The 25,173-nt window shown below is 36.0% G+C and overlaps 1 protein-coding gene across 2 annotated transcripts in view; it reads left to right on the top strand.

The window, feature by feature from the left end:
- The window catches only part of NSMAF (neutral sphingomyelinase activation associated factor), a 36,849-nt gene extending 14,468 nt beyond the window's left edge, over nt 1–22,381 (top strand). For both annotated transcript variants that reach the window (XM_032181946.1, XM_032181947.1), the window contains exons 7-31: nt 796–867; nt 1,261–1,308; nt 1,407–1,459; nt 1,954–2,083; nt 3,039–3,110; nt 3,978–4,086; nt 5,990–6,166; nt 7,018–7,097; nt 8,457–8,547; nt 8,641–8,704; nt 8,834–8,885; nt 9,822–9,942; nt 10,236–10,367; nt 11,887–11,929; nt 12,326–12,483; nt 13,977–14,085; nt 15,095–15,153; nt 15,808–15,875; nt 17,554–17,621; nt 17,854–17,977; nt 18,696–18,779; nt 19,595–19,745; nt 20,184–20,286; nt 20,910–21,019; nt 22,010–22,381. In XM_032181946.1, coding sequence (XP_032037837.1) covers nt 796–867; nt 1,261–1,308; nt 1,407–1,459; nt 1,954–2,083; nt 3,039–3,110; nt 3,978–4,086; nt 5,990–6,166; nt 7,018–7,097; nt 8,457–8,547; nt 8,641–8,704; nt 8,834–8,885; nt 9,822–9,942; nt 10,236–10,367; nt 11,887–11,929; nt 12,326–12,483; nt 13,977–14,085; nt 15,095–15,153; nt 15,808–15,875; nt 17,554–17,621; nt 17,854–17,977; nt 18,696–18,779; nt 19,595–19,745; nt 20,184–20,286; nt 20,910–21,019; nt 22,010–22,104 — 2,373 coding nt within the window. In that variant the 3' untranslated portion in view covers nt 22,105–22,381. The remainder of the gene's footprint in view (nt 1–795; nt 868–1,260; nt 1,309–1,406; nt 1,460–1,953; nt 2,084–3,038; nt 3,111–3,977; nt 4,087–5,989; nt 6,167–7,017; nt 7,098–8,456; nt 8,548–8,640; nt 8,705–8,833; nt 8,886–9,821; nt 9,943–10,235; nt 10,368–11,886; nt 11,930–12,325; nt 12,484–13,976; nt 14,086–15,094; nt 15,154–15,807; nt 15,876–17,553; nt 17,622–17,853; nt 17,978–18,695; nt 18,780–19,594; nt 19,746–20,183; nt 20,287–20,909; nt 21,020–22,009) is intronic.
- Nucleotides 22,382–25,173: the final 2,792 nt, after the last annotated feature.

The following is a 25,173-nucleotide window of genomic DNA, read 5'->3' as shown; positions in this document are numbered from 1 at the left end:
ACCACCTTTGCTGAAGATGACTTTTGTGTAAGAGTCACTGTCAGCTGATCTGCACACATACTTTTAATATAGTTAAGTCAAAATGAGAAATGAAATGACACTTGAGAGATCTGGGAAGACTTTGTAGAGGAAAGAAATGAACATCACCCAACTTGTGTGGTATACTCATGAGGTTTTCACAGAATTGTAGGGGTTGGAAGGGACCTCGAGATCATTGGGTCCAACCCCCCTGCCAAAGCAGGTTTCCTAGAGTTTTTATTAATGAGTAGTCCAAACATATAATTACATTTGGAATCATTCCAGTTTAAAACTATTTATGTAGAGAAGAATGATGACTTTTAAAGCCAGGTCTTTCAAGATTGAATGGGCTGGAATATTTTGTCTAAAAAACTATATATAGTAGCTGTCCAAATGTATTGCCATTTACTAGTCAGAGCATTTACTAATTCTATATTTACATGTTTGTGATACTAAACTAGTTAGAGCATGTACTAGTTCTACACTTACAGATGTTTTCACTATATTAAATGGATCGCTTTGAAGTTATTATGTTGCATTATATTAAATGACTGACCAATTATTATGTAAAGAGCTTACCACAGGGAAGATAGATTTGTAAAGAAAAAAAAAAACTTCGGGTTTAACATAGGTCTTTCAAATATATACTGCAACCTGTGGAAACAATTTGACAAGGTTTTAGTGTATTTTAATTTTAGGTGTTTTTTTTTTTCTTTTATTTTTTTTTATTGCTCTTTATTTTAAACTTACTTATAGTAAATATCCTTTTGGTTTTAGGGTACTACAGAACACTTATTCCAACTGGATGTGGCTGGGAAAGTAGGAGATGTTGTGCAAACTCTACATCAGGTATGTGGTTATTTGGTATCACTACACACTTTGTCAGAGTGTCTTTTTGGTATTTGATGGGGAGCTTTCTTTAAATATTTTGAGTAACTTATTCTCAAAGTGAAATGATGGGAGTATCTTTTTTTTTTTTTTTTTTTTTTTTAAATGCAGCAGTTGAACATAGCATCTAGTTCTGAAAACTGTTGTAAGCTACTCTTGTTAGCTTTTTACTATGCCGGGTGGTAGTGTATAGACAAAGTAATAATAATAATAATTAACAAACATGTTCTACTTTAAAAAGAAAGAATAATAGCTCTTGTAGTACTCCAGCACTAAGAACACTTCCAGTTGCTATTGACTTGTGACTTGTGTGGGAGTTCTGTGCTATTTCACTTAATGTTCAACGTCCTTTAGCTCTACAGGGCTTCTTGTCTAGATAAGATGGGAGATCAAGCTGCCATGGTAAGTATCTCATTATTTCTATCAGAATATCAATGTTACTAATGAAACTCTAATTGTATTTGGATCATAGACTGTATTTTCTTTTTTCTTCACATTAGATAACTGCTATACTGCAATCCCGTTTGGCTAGAACTTCATTTGATAAAAACAGGTATTTTTCTAATAACTTCCTACTGGGAAAATATATTTGAATTCTGGTCAATTAGTCTTCTGCTTCAGTACTTAAGTGCTTCCTCGGGGAAGCAGAAGTTCTCTAATTCAGAGAGTTATCTTCTTTACATTCTGAACCACCTGGAATGGAGAATGACAAATTATGTATTGTAAAGATGAATGTGTTATTTCCCCCCATTTCTTTCCTCTTCAAACTGTTCAGTTTACCTATTAATTTTTTTGCAAACTGGGCATTGGTATATGCAGAATAAAGCTCTGTATAGAAAAATGAACATAGAAATAGTATACTGCTCTGAGAATGGTGCAGAACACGACATGGTAAAGTAGAGGTCTCAACAAAGAACTCTCTTCTTTCCTAAAATAGTGAAGTCCCCATTGTGACATCCCATGGTTATAAACTAATCTGAAGAATTTAAGGGTAGCTCTGCGTATGTAAGAACCAGAGGTAAACTTACTCCCTTTCTTCACTTGTAGATTTCAAAGCATTTCTGAAACGCTGAATATGGAATGTAAAGCAGAAATGGTGACACCACTGGTGACTAATCCAGGGCATGTGTGTGTTACTGATGCTAACTTGTACTTCCAGCCTCTTAATGGATATCCTGTAAGTTCCTCATAGATGGTCTTGCATATGATGTGAGCACGCTGCTCCTCTAGTGGACAGGTTTTTTAATATTATTCCTCTTAAATGCACATGCAGCACATCTCCAAAAAATTGTATTTTCAGTTCTCATAAAAAGTTCCTTAGCATTCCTTTAATTTATGCTGCTCTGATTTCATTTGGTATATCTCAGTACTCTGACTCTGCGCTAACTTGCTTAAAACTTACCTCTTACTGCCTAAGCACAAAATGTCCTTTGCTCATTCTCCATTAATATTTAACAATAACTTATTGTAAAATTTCATTTAAGATAAAGTTCTAATCTTACTCTTTGATGCTGTCCCTACCTGGTGAGAGCTTTATATACATTTACTTCATATTGGAAGATGTATCTAGGTTTTAAACGGAGTATTGCTTTCTCTAGAGGAAAATTGAGAGCATCTCACTGCTTTGGAGCTTTGTCACAGAAGTAGCAGCAATAGTTCTAGCAGGCTACTAATATACTGAAAATGTGTCCAGACAAGTAAAGTGTTTCACATTTTTATGACAAAATGCCATTCAATTTTCATCCATTAGATGGCACCATTGGCAAACATTTTGCCCAGCAACCCAATGGCTTCCTTATTTTTTAATACAGATCTTTGTGTTCTGCACATCTTTTGCTTGATAATTCTTACTGGCAACAGATTTAGGTGATCATGCATTGTTCATCTTTTATTCTTAAGCTGCTTTGCTACTCAGACAAGAACCAACAGCAAAGACAAACTTCCTTTTTTTAAAGTAACTGCTTAAAACCAGTTTCACTTCTAAAATGACATGGGTGGATATTGCTTTGATATTGCTAGTATCGCTAGTTCAGAGAAACTTCAGATTGATTGGAAAGGTTAATGTAAAAGAATATACATCTCCTGGAATATCTCAGTCTTCTTTCTTACCACCCTACCCATTCCCCCTACAGAAACCAGTAGTACAAATAACACTGCAAAATGTACGTCGCATCTATAAAAGAAGACATGGTCTAATGCCACTGGTAAGATCAAATATGTATATACATATATCTTAACAGCATGCTGTGTATATGTTTTGTTAAACTGACCAGCTGAAGTTGTGTGCATCATCAGGTAAAACATATATGTTTTTAAAAACAGAGGAATATTTAGTGAACAGCACTCAAAAACTAAACCTAAAACACTAGAAGGTGTTTTAGTTCCCTGTGTTGTCAGAAAGATGGAAACAGGAAAATTGAACTCTGTCAAGGATGAAAAATTTCCTTCATAAGCAGTCGGTGTAAGGGAAGGGAGAAGGGAGTACCTCCAGGGAGCAATTCATCCCGTTTATCTCAAACACCTATCTTATGATAGAATGAATTGCCCTCTCATGGTGTATTTTCTCTCTGGATTGATTCATGGAGGGAGCCTGATCACTAGTTTAGTTTGAGACTAATGTGGAGTGATGAGCTCTGCTGTACGTGACTGAGGGATACTGACAGTGCTGTGGTGGAACCTCAGTTGTGTGTTCTCAGTGTTAACACTGAAATTTCAGTATTGAACAAAATTCGCATGTCAAAATGCCTTTAAACTAAGTGGACCTTTAACTCTTTGCCTCACTTCATTCACTTAGGACAAAAAATATATTACCTGTCCTTAAACAAGTTAGATGGAGCCAGTCTGTGGACAGCTGTAAATCTGTTTGCTTAGTGGGGTGTAAATTGAATACTTTTAGGGTTGGAAACAGAAAAGATCAAAACATTAGACTGTATGTAGGCAAAACCACTGCCCAGTTTATTAGTCTTAAGCTTTAGATATTAGTAACTGGAATATTTTGTAAAAACATGAATGTTATACCTTGTCAGTAACTGCTTTCAATTTGTTTTTTTTCTTCCCCTTTAACTTCTAAGGGACTTGAAGTATTTTGCACAGAAAATGATCTTTGTTCTGATATCTACTTGAAATTCTACAGCTGTCAAGATCGAGATGAGCTCTATTTCCTTATTGCAACATATCTAGGTTTGCAGTATTTATTTATTAATGTAGTTTGTAGACTCTTGTGAGGGGAAATTTGCCTGGGTTTTGCTTTCTTGATTTGTAGGGAGAATTGGAAGAATAAGCCCTAAAAATTTTTGGTAGAAGCGAAGAAAGTTCAAAATGAATGTTGCAAAGTGGCATGTTTTTTGTTTGTGTTTGAAGAACTGAGTATGAAAGCTGAGACACATTCACATTATTAAGGTGAAACTGATTCCTTTAATCTGCAACTTGATAGGTAGTGCCCAAAAACCAAAATAATAAAATAGAGTTTCTTCAAAGCAAGGAGTAAGAAAGATCCACTCAGCTGAATTGTGCTTTGCTGGAAGAATATAGAGAGGATAGTGGGTGGATTCCATTCCTACCCCCTGTTAAGTCTGGGTATAAATTGTGTTGAGAAGGCTCCTGTAGTGAATGGATCTTTAGTGCAGGCAAATACTTGAACTTTCCTCAAACTCAGCAGCAACGGCTGATGAAAATCACCTTTCAAAAACAATTAAATTATGAAAATCACCTTTCAAAAACAATTGAATTATCATTTCTGTTAAGTCTTTTATTCATTAATTCCTAGAAAGTGGTACATATCTTTTGCAGATCATGAACACAAACTTTCTAAAATGCTAGTATGTGCACTGAGAAAATGAAAGAAAAAGCTAATAGTTATTTTTTCTAGAATACTACTACAACTGAAACACTGGAACTCCATGTTTACTGCCAATATTGGAAGTGTTTATGTAAATTTTGTACTACCTCGTTATTGTACCGGAACTGTAGTTCTGTTTTAATGAATTTGCCTAAATACCAGTTGACATTTTCCCCACTTCATCAAATCTTGGAGTATTCACAAAGGAAACTGGAAAATCCACAATGAAATAATCACTTAACTTGAGAATCCTTTTTGTCTTTTACATTTTCGTTTTGGAAAGGAAGTAGAGTTTGATATGATTTCCTCTGTTATTAAATTAATTGCATGCTGTTACCTCACTTCAGACTTTGCTGGATAACTTTCTCCTGTACTTTTTTTTCCAAAGACAAAGTTTCCAGGTGCAGGGACTGATGAAGTCAAAGCTTCCAGTTCCATGGAAATAAATTATTTGAGTGCAACTCTACTTTCCAAAGAGGTCAAAAGATGTACAAGGGGGTGAAGTGGAAAAATCAGTCTTCTCTCTTTTATTCTGCTTCCAGTAAAGTTTTTTGTTCTGTCTTGAAGATTTTGTTGATGTTGGACATTAGGGATAGGGCTCACCCTTTTATGATTTCTAAAGGTGCTTGTAACATCTCAGTGGCTGGATGCTTCAGTTACATAGTTTCTACTTTAGTGGTGGTAAAGTTTTATCTGCCACTAGTTTCTCTGTTTCAGTTGTCTTGATACTGAACTCCTTTTACATTTGTGTGTGACTTCCTTGCAATAAATTATTGTCAGTGGGCATCTTTAGTAGGAAACATTTTTTTCTTTGCTTCCCAGCAGAGCTGTTTCTTGAAACTTGAAATCTTAAAGATTGCCTGTTTGCCATGAACACTATTCACGGTCTGCAAATATTGTTCTATACCTTCATAAACTTTCAGGATCTTTTCCACCTATCGTGACCATATTCAGCTTCAAAACTCCTTCTGGGTGATTTTTTTTTTTTTTTTTTTTTGGGGGGGGGAGGAGAGCAGGGGGGCAGGGACGTACACATAGAATTGCACTTCAGGCCCATCTGAACAGGTATTACAAAATATATAAAGAATAGTAGCTATTGAAACACAAAACTTCCACTTAATTCTGATTGGTTCTTTTAAACAACTGTGCCCTTAATTATTTTACATTGATTAATATTAATTACAGTATAATTTTGTGGGTGGAACTCCAGACCTCAAAACCCCTTAATGTTATGTTTCATTTTAGAAAATCATATTACGGAGCATACAGCTGAAAGTTACATGTTACAATGGCAACGAGGACATTTATCAAACTACGAATATCTTCTTCATCTCAACAATCTGGCTGATAGGAGCTGCAATGATCTCTCCCAGTATCCTGTATTTCCCTGGATCATAGCAGACTACTCTAGTTCAGTATTAGGTATGTATATACAAGAAGCCATGTTAGTGCATCATGCCCAACATCTCTGGGGCAGGTGGGGGGGATGGGTGTTACACTGCCAAAAGTTCCAGGTACATCAAAATGCACTTGGTGTTAGTGGCCTTGGATGTTTTCATTTGTATTTACCCTTGCTCAAGAGTTCAGCGGACAACTGAACTTTCACTTTCTCTGTTAAATATTTCACTTTTCACATAAAGGCTCTTTAGCATCTGCTTGGTCACTTTGAAAATCAGTGGTATTGAAAATCAGTGTGTAAGAATGGATAAAATGGCCTTTCGTGGAACAATCTGTATGTATTGAAATGTACAGGATCCAGGTGTTCTTTCACAGTTCTGGATATTTCAAGTTGAAAGAAGTAGGCTAACAAGGATTGTGTCTAAATAGGCTCATTGGTTAAGGATATTTGTGTAATTTGTTTTGGAAGCTTGTCCCTCTAAAACCAGTAGAGTAGAGGAATGTTGTGGTGTTGAGCACCGGCTCAGGTAGTGCAATCTGATTGTTTGGTGGTTTTAACTGTAGCATGCAGAATAGCTGAACAGAAATAAGGCAATACCAGCTGCTTTTGTGTCTCATATAGAAGACGATGTTAGTTGCAGTAACTGTCAAGCATGTATAACCACTAGCTCTTATGCAAGTGGTTTAAGAGCAATTCTACCGGGAAGGAAGGAGTTGAGTAGCTATTTAGAGCAAGAATATTATTCTTTTGCACCTGGGGAGGAGGAAGAATTACTGGGGTGTTTCTGTGGTGATTGTTGTAGTAGTTGTGGTTTTTACTATTGATCAGAATATATTTATTCCTGGCAATTCATAGTCTAACTATGTTTTTTTAGATCTAACAAAGCCTGAAACATTCCGTGATCTCAGTAAACCAATTGGTGCCCTGAATAAGGAAAGGCTGGATAGATTATTGGTATGTATATCTTGGCTTTTTAAACTGAACATTTTAGGCCTTGAACATATTGGAAATAAAAGGAGCTTTGTCAAGCAACCTTTTGGAGTTAATGCACATATATAAAATACTATAAACCTTATCAGAAGCAAACTTGCCTATAAACTGTGTTATATTTATTTTCAGTTTATTAGTACTGATTTTACTGGTACTAACTTAAAATTATTTAAATCTGCTTCATCTCTCTTAGTAACATACTGTATGTATTGTACTTTTAAATATTCTGTGTGTTTGGTGGTGTTGTTTTTGTTTTTTATAGTAAGATCATCAAGTTGTCATTATTGTAACTGCATTTGTATGGCAGGCACTGTTAACATACACGGAAATATAAAACTTCAAGACCAAAGGATTAAAATACATAATGTAAAATGCATGTGTGCCTTACACAAGGCAAACTAACAGAAATCTTAAGTATCTCCGTGTTAGAAAAATGTTGAATTTGAGTGAGAATTTGTTAAGGGGAGGAAATACAGATCCATGCAGATCAGAGTTCGTTGAAATTTCCACATGCAGATAGCAGTGCACAATTTTTTTCCATTTCTCAAAATAGGCACGCTTTCTTTTCATAAACAGTCAAATACAGAATTACAGTTAGAAGGTCCCAAGTTTTTTTTGCTCTTAATTCTTTTTATGAAATTATTTTCTACTATGGTAGGTTGACTATTCCAAAATAGTTTATGGAAAATGTTTCATGTTTTGCAGTCTTCATTAGTCCTTAATGAAGTATTAGAGAAGAAAATACTGCCAGAATAGCTGCATTTTATTGATAAAAATATTAAGTACTTTAAAATCATAAATGGTTCTTAAGGTTGTAATACTGATGATGCTTGTACTCTCCACTTCTTCAATAACAGCAAATACTTAATGGACTTTTTGTTTAGAGTACAATTGGGTTTGGGGGTAACACATAGGAGCTTAAGGCAGGAGGGAATCTGCCAGGCTGAGTTCAATCAATATGTGCCTTCCGTAATCTTAGTAAACTTCAGGTGAAAAGCAAAAATATCAAGTACTTTGAAGTTAAGTCACTGCCATGGTGTGTGGAAAGTGAGAGAAGAAAAAAGCAGAAGTCCTGATAATTCTGGAATATGAATTACAAAAAACCTTTGTGCCTTCTTACTGATTTACTGATCTGATTAAAGCAGCATAGTTATTAGTACTTAGAATATGTTTTGTCTTTAGGAAAAAAAAATCTGGGAGGTGACCCTCAACTCCCTCTTTTTTTATTAAATAGATAAAGGGACAGTATATGGGTGTACAATTTTGAAAGAAGGCACGAGTGCTGATATTAAACAGAACTCTTTTCTTCTTCTTATGTTGCAGACACGTTATCAGGAAATGCCAGAACCTAAGTTCATGTATGGGAGCCACTATTCATCTCCGGGTTATGTTTTATTTTATCTTGTTAGAGTTGGTAAGATAACTTTTTACGTGTTCTCTATGCAGACTGTTGCCTCAGAAGGGGACAAGGTTTGAAGCCATCTGATGACTTTTTCTTTCTCCCTAGCGCCAGAATATATGCTCTGTCTGCAGAACGGAAAGTTTGATCATGCTGACAGAACGTTTAACAGGTTTGTTTATGTTTTGTTTATAGCAAAGTTGTTTTCATTTTAAAATAGGTATCAAGGGAGCACAAAGCTTTTAACATGGCTTTTGTTTCGTTTTGTTTAACAATTGTGTGATTGATGCATGTTGTCTAGTCTTGCAGAAACCTGGAAAAATTGTTTGGATGGTGCGACAGATTTCAAAGAGGTAAGTGGCCAGAAAATGTTTCAAGTCCTTCTTAGTGCTTACGCTGAGCTTCCTCTTCTCAGATATCTTCTGTTGATTTGAATTTATATGTTATTGAGGCTATTTAATGCAATTTATGAAACCTTTAAAGTTTTGAACTTTTCTTCTCTATAATTGTGTTATTCCATGCTTGTCTTTACATTCTTTTTAAGACAAATGTCCATATGAATGATATTTGAATAAGGGGGAATTATCGAAGTGTATTAAGGGTGAAACATGCAATTTTATGTGCTGGATACACCTGCTGGAATCTCATTAGGATTTGGCTGCATTATAACAGTACATCTGGAGAGATTAAACTACAGAAATTTTATCTTAGGTTTTTGAGCTTTTTAGAGACAAAAACTTGTGGAGTATGTTGAATGATTGCCAGATTGTGGGTACTGTTAAATAACATTTCTTTGATGACAGGGTTAGTGACACTTAAATACTACTTTTATTTTAATAGTTAATAGTGGAATTAAGAATGGTTAGCTGTGGTGGTCTTTAAAATAACTGACTTAACCTCTCAAATTGTTCTTGTAATTCTATTTTTATTCTATTTTTTTGTCTTGAATCATGTCTTAAAAGTAAGAAGGCAGCTCTGTGATTAGAGTTCTGAAGATACTCTTAGATATTATGGATTCATATGCCATACATATAATGTTAAAAATATTTATGCTACTCTGAATTTAACTTTGAGAATTACCATGTTGGTAGCCAGGAAGCCTAGTTGGAAGGGTAACAGAAGGAAGTTTCCGATGTTCTCTGATAGAGAGGAAAGCCTGGAGAAATGTCTATCCACCTTTAGAGCTTAATGTATGAGTTTCAATAACTATCATTTTTTATTAACTGTATTCTACTTAAAATGATCAAAGCCAAGCTGATCTCAGAACTTTCCGTTTCCTTTTCTACCAGTTGATTCCAGAATTTTATGAAAATGATTCTAGTTTTCTAGTAAACAGTTTGAAGTTGGACTTGGGAAAAAGACAAGGTGGAAAGACAGTTGAAGATGTAGAGCTTCCGCCTTGGGCATCAGGTACTAATAGTCAAGCTTCTTGTTTTATGAATGAATTAAATTATCATTGTTATTAGGTTCCTGGGATTATTCTTCTCTCAAAAGCTCTTACTCTGTTTCCTTCTGAAGTATTTTTTGCTCTTAAACACTGGTATAATAGTTACATTTAATTTTCATAGCAAATTTGAGTTTGGTGTGGTTTTTTGTTGGTGTTGTTTTACTTGTTTAGGGCTCAGGTTTTTATGTGAAGAACAACATAAATGGATACCAATACTGAGAGGGATGTCGTCTTTAATTAACCTTTTTCTTGCCAGGTCCTGACGATTTTCTTCAGAAGAGCCGAGAGGCTTTAGAGAGTCAATATGTATCAGAACATCTTCATGAATGGATTGACATTGTGTTTGGCTACAAGCAGAAGGGAACTGAAGCAGTTGCAGCTCACAATGGTAAGTATACATTTTATTGAAATAGAAAAAAAAAAAACAAAACAAACAAACAAAAAAGGTAAATTAACAGCCATCTGTAATGCTCGATTTGCTTTGAGCTTTCATAATTATGCTTGGAATTCTTGATCCTTTAAGGAAATACAGTTCTTTAATGGAAACGGTGCCTTATCCAGTAAAATCTATTGGCATCTTTGAAGATGTATTTTAAATGGTAGGCAAGAAGATTCTGCAGCATTGCGGTTATTTGTTCACACAGTGCGGTGTTGCAATGTGGTGTTGAAGTTGTAGTGTTTCCCAGTTAAGAATGGGAATTCGTAGGAGCCTCCACACAAATGTGTTTTTAACATTCCTACCGCGTAAGATTTTCAGTTCTAAAATTCCCCCCCTCGTTTTCTGTGAATTGTCAAGGGAAAGAAGTATCTAATGGGCTACAGCTGTTTAGGAGTGAGAATGGAGGAAACGTACATGGTGACTGAGTTTGTCCTTGTGTAGTGTGTATACTTCGTGTGTGGAAAGTTTCATTGTTCTGTATATATACTGAACGTGTATAGAGCCATTGTAAATGCTTATAAAAGAGGATGTTATTATGGGATAGCTATGTTGGCATGTTTAATTTCTCTAGACCTAGTAGGAATACCAACAATCAGTCTATTCAGTGGTCTGATACTTAGCTTAAGAATGTTACTGTTTGGTAAGGAAATGTCTTCTTGGTAAAAGAACATTAGCAGATTTGTATTATAGAGTGAAGATACTCTGTCTATTTCAGAAGCCCTGATCCTTTTGAAGGATTACAAGTAAGAGACAACGTGAGATAGAGTGCACTTAACAAGATAGATAAATTTTGTTCTTTTCAAATACTGGGAGGGAAGGAATAAATACCTCTTAATTTTGCTTGTCAATGCTTTCTACTTTAAGAGTCAGATGATGTGATTTTAAAAATATATATTAATATGCTTTTTCACATGCTTTTAAATCATGATTGGCTGTATGTTAGGCTTGCAGGGTCTGGTTACAATATGGTTGGATGCTGTAAGTGTCAAGTAAAATATACCAGAGGCTTTGAATGAGGAAAACTGGCATTTAAGTTACGGCATCTGTATGTTGTCTCACAAATAAACTTGTAAAACACAGCGTGCTTCTCTCATTGCAATGTGGATGAGTTTGCAAGACAGTCTTGAGCAGACGAGAGACAGAAGGGTTTTGTGTAAGAATGACAAAGACAAAAGACAAAGTAAGTGTTCGGATACAGAGGTCCCAAATTAATTCACTGTATTTGCAGCTGCTACCATTATGAAAGGACTGACTTCTGAAACTTTTTCTGAGTGTCTTAGAAATCCTGGATTTTATTTCAAGTAAGAAACACAGGATTAAAACACAGGATCTCAAACTCTCTAGCTTGATGAAATAGCTTGGTTACTAAAATATAACTTAGTTGAGTAAAAATATAAGTTGTTCATAGCAGATACCTAAAGAAAATGAACCTTGTATATTTATATTGTATGAATTTATTTTTTTCCAGTGTTTCACCCATTAACTTATGAAGGAGGAGTGGATTTAAACAGGTAATTAACAAAAATCTGAAGACATTTGTTAAAGTAGTTAGCTACATATGCCAGTATCCCTTCAGCTTCTCTGCTGTCTGCAAGAAAGCTCTGTATGTGAACAGTGTAGCTCTTCCATTTTAGACTCCCAAATACACAGTGAACTGATACAGAGTTGTCATTTTTAAAAAATGCTGAAAGATTGTAACTTGAATGATTCTTCAGTCCGACTTCTGTGAAATTTTATTATTATTAAAATAGTGGAGCTGTCGTATGGATGTGTGTTGTATCTGTGGTAAATCTGTTCTGTAAGAATTTGTGATTGCTGATAGTGGCATAGTAACTGTATGTGCAGATCCATGCTTCCAGGGAGGAAACAAACAACTTGCCCTAATTAAATATCTTGTTCCTCTGAAGTATTATGGACCCTAATGAAAAAGTAGCTCTGCTGACACAAATCTTGGAGTTTGGACAGACGCCAAAACAGTTGTTTACAGTTCCTCATCCCCAACGGATATTATCGAAAAGCTCCTCTCGAACATCTTTTCACAGTGTTTCCATAACTGAGTCTCCAGGTAAGTGTGTAACAGATAAACTGACAATGTAACTGATTTGGAGTTCTGTATCTTTTTCCCATAGGACTTCATTATATAACTCTCCTGGCCACTTGCCCTTTAAGCAAACTCAAAATAAATACATTGACTAACTGTTAGAGGAAAAACTGACAAGATCAGTTTCAAATTTGAAAATACATGCATTGTCCTGGAGCTCTGGTCCTGCAGTTTGCCTTATGTTCCAGTAGTCTCCTCTGGGACTGTTCAATCTTTGCTTTTGAAGCTGTGGGAGGGCTATCTTCCCTGGCCTTTCGTGGCACTTCAGAATCAAACGGACATGACAGCAACTTCTTTGACTATCTCTGCAGGCACTCTAACTGACATAAAGATTTGTTCAGTTTTTGAACAGGGATGTCTGTGGGGTGTTTGGTTGGCTTGGTCTAAGTGAACCATAAGAACTTAATTTGAGCGTCTGGATATGAATGCGTAGTTTGTTGTGGTTTTGTTTTTGTTTTTTTCCCTCCACTCTATCATAACTTGAGTGAAAATCTGTAAAGAAATTACTTTATTCCTACAGTAAGTATGGAAGAAAATGTTGGTTGAATAACTTCGAGGAAAGGATGTGTAAGGTCAACACAGGCTTCTGTTCATGTGAAACTTTGCCCATTTTTCTGAAATTAAGATGTTATGGCCCTCATTATGTGAATAGTGATCTACTATAAACTGGACTGGATCTTCAGCCCAGCTATAACATGGAAAGACTTCTCTCAGGGTGGTTGTCCTTGATTCTCTTACCTTTTGATGGCTTTCATTTTTAAGCAGAGAAGTAAAGTTGGTTACTACTTAGCATGGCAAACAGAAGCATTGAAATGGCATGACTGGCTTTGGAAGTTGTATATGGTTGTAATAATGGTCATGTGTGTTAAATTGCTAGATTTGGCCTCTTTACAGTAATGGATATTTTTACTTTGTCTCGTTTTCTTTGCATTTTTTATCCCTTAGCTTTGAGAACACTGCAGTGAAATAAAGCTGTAAAATTCCTACATTCCTAACAGAATGAAGTAAGATAAAAAGCAGTAGGTGGCTTTCCTGGTACTTTTCCATTTGGAAAGCTCTTGGCATCTCAAAGGAACACCACAACATCTCCGCAGAAAGTGTTAAGGGTTCTTTTTTATGTGTGTGTGTGTGTTTTGTTTTCCTCCCCTCCTGCCTCCTCTGTTTTGGAAATGTATTACATAAAGTCTATGGCTTAAAAGCCATATTTTTTTTTTTTGGGGGGGGAGGGGAGGAAGACAACAAGGTATTTTTTTACTTTAGCCCTATGCAGTCAGGAAAAGATTTGGAAAAAGAGTTATCTGGTCTCTGTCTACAGTAGCCAGAAATTTGTATTCCTGAAACTCTGCATGATTTCTGTACTTTCATATTTATATTTGCAACTTGAACTACCTAGCTCTTTGAAATTCATCTTTTTGACTTGTGTTTGTGATGAAACTTACTGTGGCATTTTATTGCAGTTTCTGTACATGAAGAATCGTTTGAAGATTTGACAGAAGAAAGTATAACGCTTGCTTGGAATAATATTGCCAAACTAAAATTAGATGAGCAATATAAAATTCACAAAGAGTAGGTACTACTCTGCCTTTCAGTCACAATTGTTCTATTTAACTGGGGGATAAGGGGTATTTGTGTATCAATCTGAATGATGGTTTAGGGCTTATGATAACAATGAACAAGAGCAAAAGTATTTTCAAGAACAAGTTTTCCTTTGACCCCATCCCTTTTCCTAGTGGCTAGACCAGTAGAAGGATGTCTTACCAACTGGAACTACCTTCTTAGTGATTATAACCTAATCTAGAAAAGGGGTATTTCCTTGTCTAGAAAACAAGGCAGTATCTGCAGTGAGAAAGGTCCCCAGTTACCAGGTTGTTAGGGGGTTAAGAAAATCCTAATCCTGAAAACAAATTTTAATTTTAGCTTCTAAATATTATTTGTTTTCCGAAAATACTGAGTTAAAAAATAGAAGCAGAACTGTATAAGAGACTCTTGGCAGTACAGAATGCTCTGTGCTTCCTAACAGCTAACTCACTGACTTAAGTCGGTTGATGGGTAAATATGTAGACTATCATGACTCTACCACTATCAAATTCAAGGAGAAAAAAATGTATGAATTCCAAACCCCAATACTTGAGGTACTCGGTATCTGCTTGTAGTTTGTAGCTAATGCCAAATTGGGAAGATGGAATGTGAAATCATTAATCCTTTCACATTGGCATGTCCTTTCTGGTGAGGATGAAGTTATTGCAGAACAATATGGAGGACCTGTACTGGTGTTTCACATATATCAAGGTATATTTTTATATATAGGCATGTATTTTTATATATAAGCATTTAGCTTAGGGATATGGTTTAGTGGGGACTGTTAGTGTTAGGTCAGAGGTTGGACTCAATGATCTTGAGGTCTCTTCCAACCTAGAAATTCTGTGATTCTGTGTAACACACCGCTGTAGAGTTTTAAATCTCCTTAAAAGTCTTAACTCTTACAGAGATGAAATAACAAATTTCAACTGTAGTCAGTTGGTGGTTAAGTTTTAAAACCTATGAAATCACCTATAAGTTTACTTGTATTAAACAGGGCAATTACTGGAATAGCAGTCACAAGCAATGGGTCTTCTGTCTTCACTACATCCCAAGGTGAGTATTATTGCAGAGGTATTTACTAGAACCTGCAGTGTAAATACTTCAGTAATAGGTTGTAACACCAAATAATGTTTTGTGAACAAAACAGCATGAAGCTTTCAAATGTAGTTAAGATTGAATCCTTTGAATATCTTCTCTGAGAGCAAAATGAAGGCAACATTATATGGGATTTTTCCAGAATCATTGAGTTCAATTTTTTTTTTTACAGTCTTTAAAGGAGCTTTGCCCTAATCTTCCAGATGCAAGATTGTTGTTTTTTCGATTCATGCTTAATTACTTCTTATGAATACTGAAACATATCAAGCAATATGTAAAGGCTTCTTCTGTTTGCTTCTGGATTGTCAGATTTGCAAGTCACTTATTACGGAAATTAATGAAGTGAAATATATATATTTCATGTAATTAAAAAGCTTAAGTACATGTATTTTTAAAGTTTTAGATCTTTAATTCAAAGATTTCAATATTGTCTATATCTAGGCTTGACAAGTTGGTAATTTCTCACTTTAGATTCTTAGTTCAAAGACTGAGAAATTTATACCTCCTTTTTATAATAAACTATTTGAATATTCAAACAGGAGCAAAATTACTAGCTTCTGTAATATAAAACAGTCCTTTTTGTCTTTTGTCTGTTTTGTCCATTATCCTTAGATTCAACTTTGAAGATGTTTTCCAAAGAATCAAAAACACTGCAAAGAAGTGTGTCCTTTTCAAACATGGTAAGTTGCTGTCAAAACAAAAAGGACATCATTAAGAATCTTCTGAAAGCTACTCACAGAAACACCTCTTAGCATACCTCAGTGTTTTTCTTTTTTTTTCCTCCCTGCCTGCCTCCTCAGTTTTACTGTGTGTGAATAATTTAGTAGAGTGAATTGAGATTCCCTGTCAGGCCTCCAGGGAGAGAAGAGAGCACATTATGTGAACACAGGAAGGGTGCATTTAAAGGCTTGCACTTTACATCTGTGTTAGTGCTGTTCTGAGTTGCTCTGCTGTCCAGGGAAGGGATTGTGGTAGACAAAAATACCTCTGCATGAGCAGAGGTTGACTTTCTGTACAACCTTGAGCTGCTGTTCAGTACAAGAACAGATTCACAAAGCTTAAATGCCACCCGTGTTCTCATACCCACTATTGCCGTACTGCTGCAAAGTGTTTGGAGTCTGTGAGTCAGTCAGCAGAGGAAAGCCAAGGGCAGGAAGTGGAATCCATGCTGTGTGAACCCGAGGTATCCTTTCTTCATGAGCAGTGATCTCAGCAGCCTCTGAACATTTTTCCCATGCTTCTAAATCAGAAGTTGGAAAGGAATTCTCTACTTGATTTTCTGTGCTTGAGCACTGTGGTCAGAGCTGGGTCATTGAGATTCCCTCTCTGTCATGTTCTGAGAAATTTACCAAGACAAGATACTAGCATGCATTAGCCCTCCTCTGTACCCTCATCTCTATGGAGGGGGAGAAAAACCAAATATGTTGCCTTGATAGAAGCCATAGTTATGCTCTAGCAGGTCCCAAAACAAATTTTAGCATCAAGACCCTGGTTGGTGCCTTCTGTGGCACACACTAGCGGGTGAACTTATATACAAGAATTCTTAATGCTTTAACAAAGGCAAACTTAGAAATTCCACTGTTGACACTATAGAAAGGGAGCTCTTTGCTGAATCCTAGTCCAGAAGTTATTTGTCATGAGGAGGCCATGTACATTCTTGTACTCTTCCCTCTCTGCCACCCCTTATGTAGTTTCAGTGCAGATCTGCTGGAGAAAGGCCAGAAACAATAGTCTTTTAACACTCCAGCTGCCTACCTGTTTTTTAGAACAGTATATTGTTCGTGTTTTAGATGATACTAGTAGAAGCAGTGGGCTGATTTATTTATTTTTTTCTTCTGCTTCCATTAATGGCAATGTAACTGAGCACCTGTCTGTAAAGAATGTTTTGTGTTGAGAATAATAGAAATTAGGTATTTACATCTGTTGTTTAAAAGAGCTGAGCAGATAAGATGCTGACATGGAGAACAAACATCAAAAGAAACCTATGTTTTTTGGTTTCTTCTTGCATCTAGAATTGACAGTAGCTTGCAAGACGAAAAGCTGACCCAGTTTCTCCTGAGTGGAATCACATCCAATTTACTTGGAAAAACAGCATTTTGAAAAAAGAGATCCATCAGTTCTACACGTGTTTCTGAACTTTAGGGTTAATTTTCTATTTACCTGACATTCAGTGTTCTTGCTTTAAAGGATGGCCAGTGTCCAACTTAAAAGGTTTTTCTTATGTACATGTAATATTCATGTAACACCTGTATGTTGTTTTTCATAAGTTACAATGCTTCTTGTTCTCCAGAAGCATGTTAATGTACTTCACTTTGACTCATGGTAAAAAACATGTTTTCTTTTTCCTTTTTCCTACAGGCCTTGTCATCTTGTCTAATCTTACCAGGAGATACCACTGTCATAAGTTCTTCATGGGACAATCATATGTGTGTATTTACTTCCTAGTGACTCTATTGAATTACATTGAGTACCTTGGTAATTATATTTATGGTTATAGATACAGAAGTTCATTGTTAATATGCAGTATCTATATTTCTATGTGTTTTTTTTCAATGGGTTTGTGTTAGAAACTGTAGAAGAAAAGTTATTTTAATCAATACAGAGAAACCTGTTTAATTTTTCTGAAGAGATAATGCTGTTATAACTCCTTCCTACTAGATATTTTTATTCAATTGCATTTGGAAGACGTCAAGACATCTTAATGGGACATGATGATGCTGTCAGTAAGATCTGTTGGCGTGATGGGCGTTTATATTCTGCGTCTTGGGATTCCACTGTGAAGGTTTGTATACAAATTTCTAATATTTCAATAACTGTTTATTGCTAACACTTTATTATTTAGCCAGACAAATGCATTGGAGTGGATGCACCTGTTGTAGTAGAATAAATACTTATCCTAGAAATAATCTTACTGTAGTACAAGCTCATTAGCTTTACCTCAGCTGTGTTTCAACGCTGAAGTGCTACTTTAAAGGAATCTAATTCATTCTAATTTACTACAAATGTGCTCTTTTGGGGGTGAACTGCTTTTGTTGAAGGAATGTGAATGTTTTGTGACCTTGACTGAAAATTGTTTGCTGACTGGAATAGGCTTCTAAAGTGTTTGATAGTTCTGTAGTTTATTTCTTCAGCCAAGTGGACCAGGCACTTGCTAATCAAAAGAGCATGCTTACAGTTAGATTGAAAGATAATTTAAAATTAAATGTTACAAACATGAAAAAAATTCCCAAAGCCTTCTGTAAATGGCTTTTGATAAGTATACATTCAGTGCAGTGATTTACAATCACTTTGGTAAGCTTCTGTAACCTACTTGGAGTTGTAATGATCATGTTTAATATGTTGCTCTGCTTAGTGTAAATGATTTATGGTGCAATTTGTTGTTGCTGTATTGTGCCACAGTTACACAAGCAGCCCTTTTAATATGAGAATTCAGGAATGGAGAAATTCATTCAGAGTTTTACTAATGCTATCTTGAGCAAACTGAAATGTCTGTGTTACAGGTGTGGCACTGTGTTCCTGGAGAGACCTTGAGCAATAAAAAACACCACTTTGAACTCCTTGCAGAGTTAGAACATGATGTTAGTGTAAGTATGCAGAGAGAGATACAGTATCTGAGAATTTGAAGACTAGTTGCTCAGTAAAACAAAAGTCAAGATAATGTGTTAAAGTATGAGGGTTGTCTTGGGGGATTGTTTTGTTTAGCTGTGTGTTTTTAGCTTTTTGTTGTTGTTGTTTTTATTAGTTTCGTTTACTGCTTTGGGTTTTTTTGTTTATTGTTTTTGTTTCTTTGTTTTAATCTGAGATGAATGTCCTGCTCTACAATGTCCCCTACTTTCTTGGGTGGAAGGTGCACTCTTGTGGACTGAAGCAACAGTGAGAAGAGTTATTGGTTTTGTGTAATGTGCACTTTTACTTACAGCATCTGGTATCACTCTAGGATATTTAAGTATTGTAAACCTGCTTGACTGGTAGTTTAGTGTTTTGTTTTTTAACAGGGCACAACATAAGCAAGTATTGAAACAGTGTTGATAACATTTAAGAATAGTACCCAAGAGTATTGGAAACAACTGAAGTTCTTTAGGAATAAAGGAGAATATTACCCATAAGGGTAATGTCTTGCATTTAGGTGGAGAGCAGGGGTACAAATAGTCTGAAATGTCAATTTGCATTCCATACTCTGTGAAGAAAAAATATTTAAAAATATAATCAAAGGGACCTATCTTTTGCTTTTTCTAGGTAATAATTGTACTTAATTAAGGATGTTGCAGAATTAAACGTAAAACCTTTGTAAATAAAATGGTATCTTAATGGATGAGACTTTTTTTGGGTGTGTTTAAAACTTGTCTCAAGATGGCTTACATGAAAGAACAGGAAAATCATGGGATGTTTAACTTCCTAGGTAAATACAATCGACCTTAATGCTGCAAATACTGTACTGGCATCTGGAACCAAAGAGGGTACCATTAGTATTTGGGATGTTACTACAGCAACAATGTTGCACCAGTTGTCATGTCATTCTGGTACTGTGTTTGAAGCTGCTTTTAGTCCTGGTATGTTGGATTTTGGTTTTTAATGTGCACTGTTGGGAGTTTCAAAGGGAATCTTATTCCTGATTTCATGTAATACACTCTTGTTATTGAAATTACTGGTCTACTGGGAATGGTGGACGTGTCCCTGCACATGGCAGTGGGGTTGGAACTAGATAACCTTTAAGGTCCCTTCCAACCCAAACCATTCTGTGATTCTTCACAATAAAAAAATGTACTAATTCTATATAAGGCCATACTAGACTGTAGACCAGCGGTCTAGACTCTAGACCAATGTTTATCATTGCATGCTTGAAGACAACTTACAGTAAATTTTGTATAAATAAGCAGGTCAGGCCTGTCACAGCAAACATGCTGTACTGTAGACTGCTTTGATAACTAGAGCTGCATGTTTAAACATGCTTTTTTTGTTTTGTTTTTTTTGTTTGCTCTTTTGCACAGACAGCAGACATCTACTCAGTGCAGGAGAAGACTGCTGTTTTAAAGTGATTGATGTGCAGACTGGAATGCTCATATCTTCTGTAACTGCTGATGAGCCACAGAGGTAATCCTGAGAACACAGACTATGAAGCTGCATGGCCAGCTTAGTTAACTGTGGAGATGCTTAATGGTTGGCAATAGCAGAATGGAAAGGGTAGTAATACTGAAGATTGTTTTACTGAATTAAATTAAATACTTAATTTGCACTTAAGTGCAAAGGCTGACATCCTAGTAAGTTGTGTGCATTATGGTCAAGCTTTCCAAACTGGAATGAAAACAAACAGGTATCTAAGCAAATAACTCCTGCTTTTTCAGCACCAACTTCTTTTGTCATTACCCTGAAAGTCGTCTTTGCACTTCAAGTGATTCTTTCAGAAACGTGAAGTGATGGAAGTGAAAGTGGTTCATGAGATGAGAACACTTGGCTGTATGTACCATACACATGTACAACTGACCGGGTCCTCTTGTGCTGTGGGAATATACTTTATCCCTCTGGCAGGAGGGTTTAGGGCAGTCAGAAAAGAAAGTTTGGGTCATGACCCTTTAAAATGGATGTGGAATAACCTTTCCAGAAAGACTCTTAAATGGTAAATTTCCTTCAGTTTCATACCTCAGTTTTCAATTATCTTTGGCTTTGTTTGGAATTGTTTAGCTTAAAGTGAACTGATTACAGAGTTACTTTTGCAGGTGTTTCAAGTGGGATGGAAATACCATCTTATCAGGAAGTCAGTCCGGTGAATTACTGATCTGGGACCTTCTTGGTGGAAAAGTCACTGAAAGAATCAGGGGACATACAGGTATGCCTGAACTATTCTTGTTCTCAAATTGAATGGAAGTGTCCGACTTTCTGTCTGTGTTGGTATTGACAAGTTCTAGCGTCATCTGCTCTGCTTGTGAGTTGTTCTTGATGTTAAGTGTTACCTGAAACACCAGAACACCCCAAGGAGGTACACATGAGCCTCCTAGGAAATGTGACAGTAGTGGAGCAGTACTGCTTTTTACAAGACTGAACAGAGGCAGATGACTTGGGCTTTTCTAATTCATGTAGCATCAAAAATACCATATTTTCTTGTACTTCACAGTCTTAATAAAGTGTAGTGTAGACTACTTTATATCAAAGTCTGTCCAGACTGTAAATCTAACAACGATTAAGTAAAATTTGCTAAATAAATGTATTTTGTTTAGAGATTTACAAACATCTTACGTGTATGTGCATAGTCTTCAAGACATGAGAAACCAAAATGTACGAAGAAGGAATAACTATCTCAGTTTTATTCAGTTTGCTTTTAAGGCTGCTTTCATGAAGTTATTTCAAATTTCCCTTCTGTAAACTTGTAATCTGGAACTTGAGCTGTATTAACATCAAGCTGCAGCTAGAGAATCTTTAAAAGTGGGCCTCTAAGCATATTCTATAAGGCGCTATATACTTTTAATATGACAAGTCTAGATGATGTAGGAAAAAAATTCTTTCTGGAGAAGCTTCTCCCCTTATCCCAATACATCCTTTTGCTACTGTGTTGTCTGCATCATACGCTGGAACTTACGTTCCACTTCCAATTCCAAAAATCAGCTGAGGCAGTATAGCATGAGATTACTTCTGTGAATAAGAACAGCCACTTTGCAGTCTCATCTTCTTCGCATTACATTCACACTATATAAGTTTATAGTATATAGACACTAAGTATATAATGAGGTACTAAATATATACTGATGACCCTAACCTATTTAAAAGTTATGTTCCGTTCTCATGAGTACTACTTGTATTCTAAATTATTTTTTTCCCCCAGGTGGTGTAATGTCCATGTGGATGAATGAACAATGCAACAGTGTTATTACAGGAGGGGAAGACAAACAAATCATTTTCTGGAAACTGCAATACTAAGTGCCTTTCCCTCCAGACACTTAAACGAACTCTTTATTTTAAACCAAACCTTTTAAAGGAACTTAACTGTGTGCAATGATGGCTGCTGAAGTTCAACCAGATAGGAAGCTCTGTTCAACTACAGCTTTCTGGATTATGGTGACTTCACTGAGAGCTCTTAACTTCCACAGTGTATGCATTTATTTTTCATGGACTATCATTGAAAATGCTTGTCTAAAGTGATATGAGATGACATTAAAGACCTATTTTTCTGTAATTAAAGATCTCTTAACTGGCAGTCATTGTTTGATTTACATAGACTGCATAACAGCATGTTGTCTGAACTGGTTTAAAAGAAGAATCTTTTGCAAAAATGCAAAAGTCTTTTAAGGATGCTTGCACCTCTGTGTTGTGTCTCATTACATAATGTATGTACCTCTTGTGTAGGAAACCTCTTCCTAGTGAAGATGCATACAAAGGTAAATACTACTTTCAACACTTACTGCTAAGGCAGCTGTTGGGCTGAGCAGCAATCAGTCTAGAGCTATCTAGTTTCCAACTGTTATTATCTGCAAAGGCATAGAGAAGAATAAGAACACATTCCATCTTATTTTTTCCTATTGTTAAAAAGAAAATGTGGGAAGGACACACCTAAAACCATACCGTATTTTAATACCCTGAAAGGAAGCCAAGTATAAAACTGGTCCCCTAACAGAGAAGTAATACATATGCATATGTTGATATAAATCTTCCCTAATAATTGGATTTTATTACTGCTGCCTTTCATCACTTCCGTTACTATCCTTTTCTTATTTATCTTCACCTTTTCTGTATGCTTCTTTGAACTCAAATAGTCTTTGGGAAGGAATTTCGATACAACTTTCAAATAGAGCTACAACTTCTGGGTTTATGTGATCCTTTTAGTCTTAACCCAAGGTCAAAGTGGTGTTGTATCAAGCTTATTTTCCCTGTGGGACTTAAGAATATGTTTCTCTGCAAGGAACTATTCTGGGGGTAAAGACTTCAAGTAATAGACTTTAAGTGCCATATTTAAGAAATAGTCACCTACAGCTGTGGTATTTCATCACTGTGACCCATGATTATTATTTCTCTGACAGTATTCTCTAGCAAACCTTCTTAGCGTTAGCCATAACATGTCCAGGACAAACATTCCTCTAAATTACACTGTCACTCCTTTGAGGTTCAGGACATAATGCCTTGGTTTTGGAACATAACAGCTATGACACGAGGTAGCTGTTTCTTTAGTTAGCATTGTAAAATAATTGTTTTATGGTCAGTAGCATTATTTAACCTTTTTTTATGATGGGACTTAAACCTTCTCAGTGTTGCAATGGTATAGAGTTAAAGCAAACTTATATCATCTACATTGCTCACTTTGATTACATAAAATTCAATTAATTATTGTGTAGTGAAGGCATATGTAACAAAAAAATTAAGCCACATCACATGCACTTTCTGTTACCAGACATGATCTTGCAGGAACATGGGTGGTGTTTACTCCTTCTTTGCTTTTCATTTTACTTATTTCCCACCTACAGTTGTACATAGCCAAAAAAGATGGAAATCAAATTCTACAAGTGCCTGGAGAAGTCTCAGAGGCATTTTGCAGCATGTTAAAAGTTTTAATTGTGCCATTCATTGTTCATTTACCTCTACCCTACTGTATTCATCCCTGGCCCCAAGCATTAGGCTTCCTGCATACAATACTACTGTGAGTTTAAAATTTGCACTGCAATTCATTTTCCCTTTTAGCAGGACCTGCATAAAAGGTACTAACCTGCAGTTTTTCAGCTTGAACTATAATGTGTTTGAAAAACCACAAAGAGCTACCCTTCCCTTTTCACACACCTCTTTTTCAGGTTGTCTTATTCAAGTTTCAGACAGGCATGTTCCTTTCACATTGGAGGGCTTTCTGTGCAGCATGTTTTTTTTTTTTGTGTGTTGTTTGTTTCTTTAACTTTTTTTAAGACTATTTAAGTTACATATATAAAATAAGCATACCAACTTATCCACTTACACTCAGTAGCGAATTGAAGGGATTTAGTTAGTGAAAAGCTGGTCAAGCTGCTGTTTACATATTTGAAAAGGTTTGCTTAAATAAGGGGTTTTAAAGCTTGAAGGGGTATAGAATTGTCCCCTACTAAATAGTCTGCTCCTAAGGAGAAGTTAATTAGATACAGAGGCCATATATTCTTTGGGCTACAGGGGTTTCATAGTTAAGTAAGCTACTGTGCTAGAGTTCCTTAAGGTTATTGCTACAGGTCACAGGCTCAACACCCATGCACTTCTGAGCCATACCAAGGCTGCATGAAGTCACCAGTTCCTGCCAGTAAGTGCTTACCCCACTAGTTTTTAGAGACAATCCAATTAAATTGGCTCTCAGGAAGAATTTGATCACCACTGCAACCTAAAAATACTGGTTTTCTCTTGCAGTAACAGAACTTCATTTGAGAAGCCAGAAATGGCTGAACTTGAAGTGCTAAATTTGGCAGTGTTCCCAGGAAGAAAAGTATGTCTGTGAGTTCCCAACTCTACCCCCCCAGTGCATTTCCTACAAGCTGGAAAAGCTACAGCTAGCTACACAGGCTATTAAGGGATTGGCAGCCTGGGACTATCCTTATTGCAGGGTTGAGCTTTGAAGTCTTTTATATATTGCACTTGCACTCACCTTTTGAAATATTTCTTCAGTTAGATGGACTAGCAAGTCAGTCCGGTACCATCTTCTCCAACCAACTTTGGATGCTGGTTCATTTAGGAAAGGAAACCTGAATTGATTTCCCATACCTATTAATACTTATACTAAACTAAAATTACTTGCATTGGGCTACTGCAACATCTGAGGAGGAGAACTGCACAGCTAGAAGCTAGAATAGAACATGAAAAAAGAAACTGCTCACCACCTGGCATTTAGCTTCAGATCACTTAAAAATCTCAGTTGAACATGCCTATGACCTTTGTTAGAAAGCTATTTAAAACTTTATTTCCTACCTTGTCTTTCTTGCCAGCTGAAAATGACCTTAAGAAAGAAACCTGTCTCAGCTCACCTCAAGAACATGCACACACACCATC

The sequence above is a fragment of the Aythya fuligula genome, chromosome 2 (assembly GCF_009819795.1).
Source record: "Aythya fuligula isolate bAytFul2 chromosome 2, bAytFul2.pri, whole genome shotgun sequence".
In the NCBI taxonomy this organism is placed as follows: Eukaryota; Metazoa; Chordata; class Aves; order Anseriformes; family Anatidae; genus Aythya; species Aythya fuligula.
This window is presented reverse-complemented; position numbering and strand designations above follow the sequence as displayed.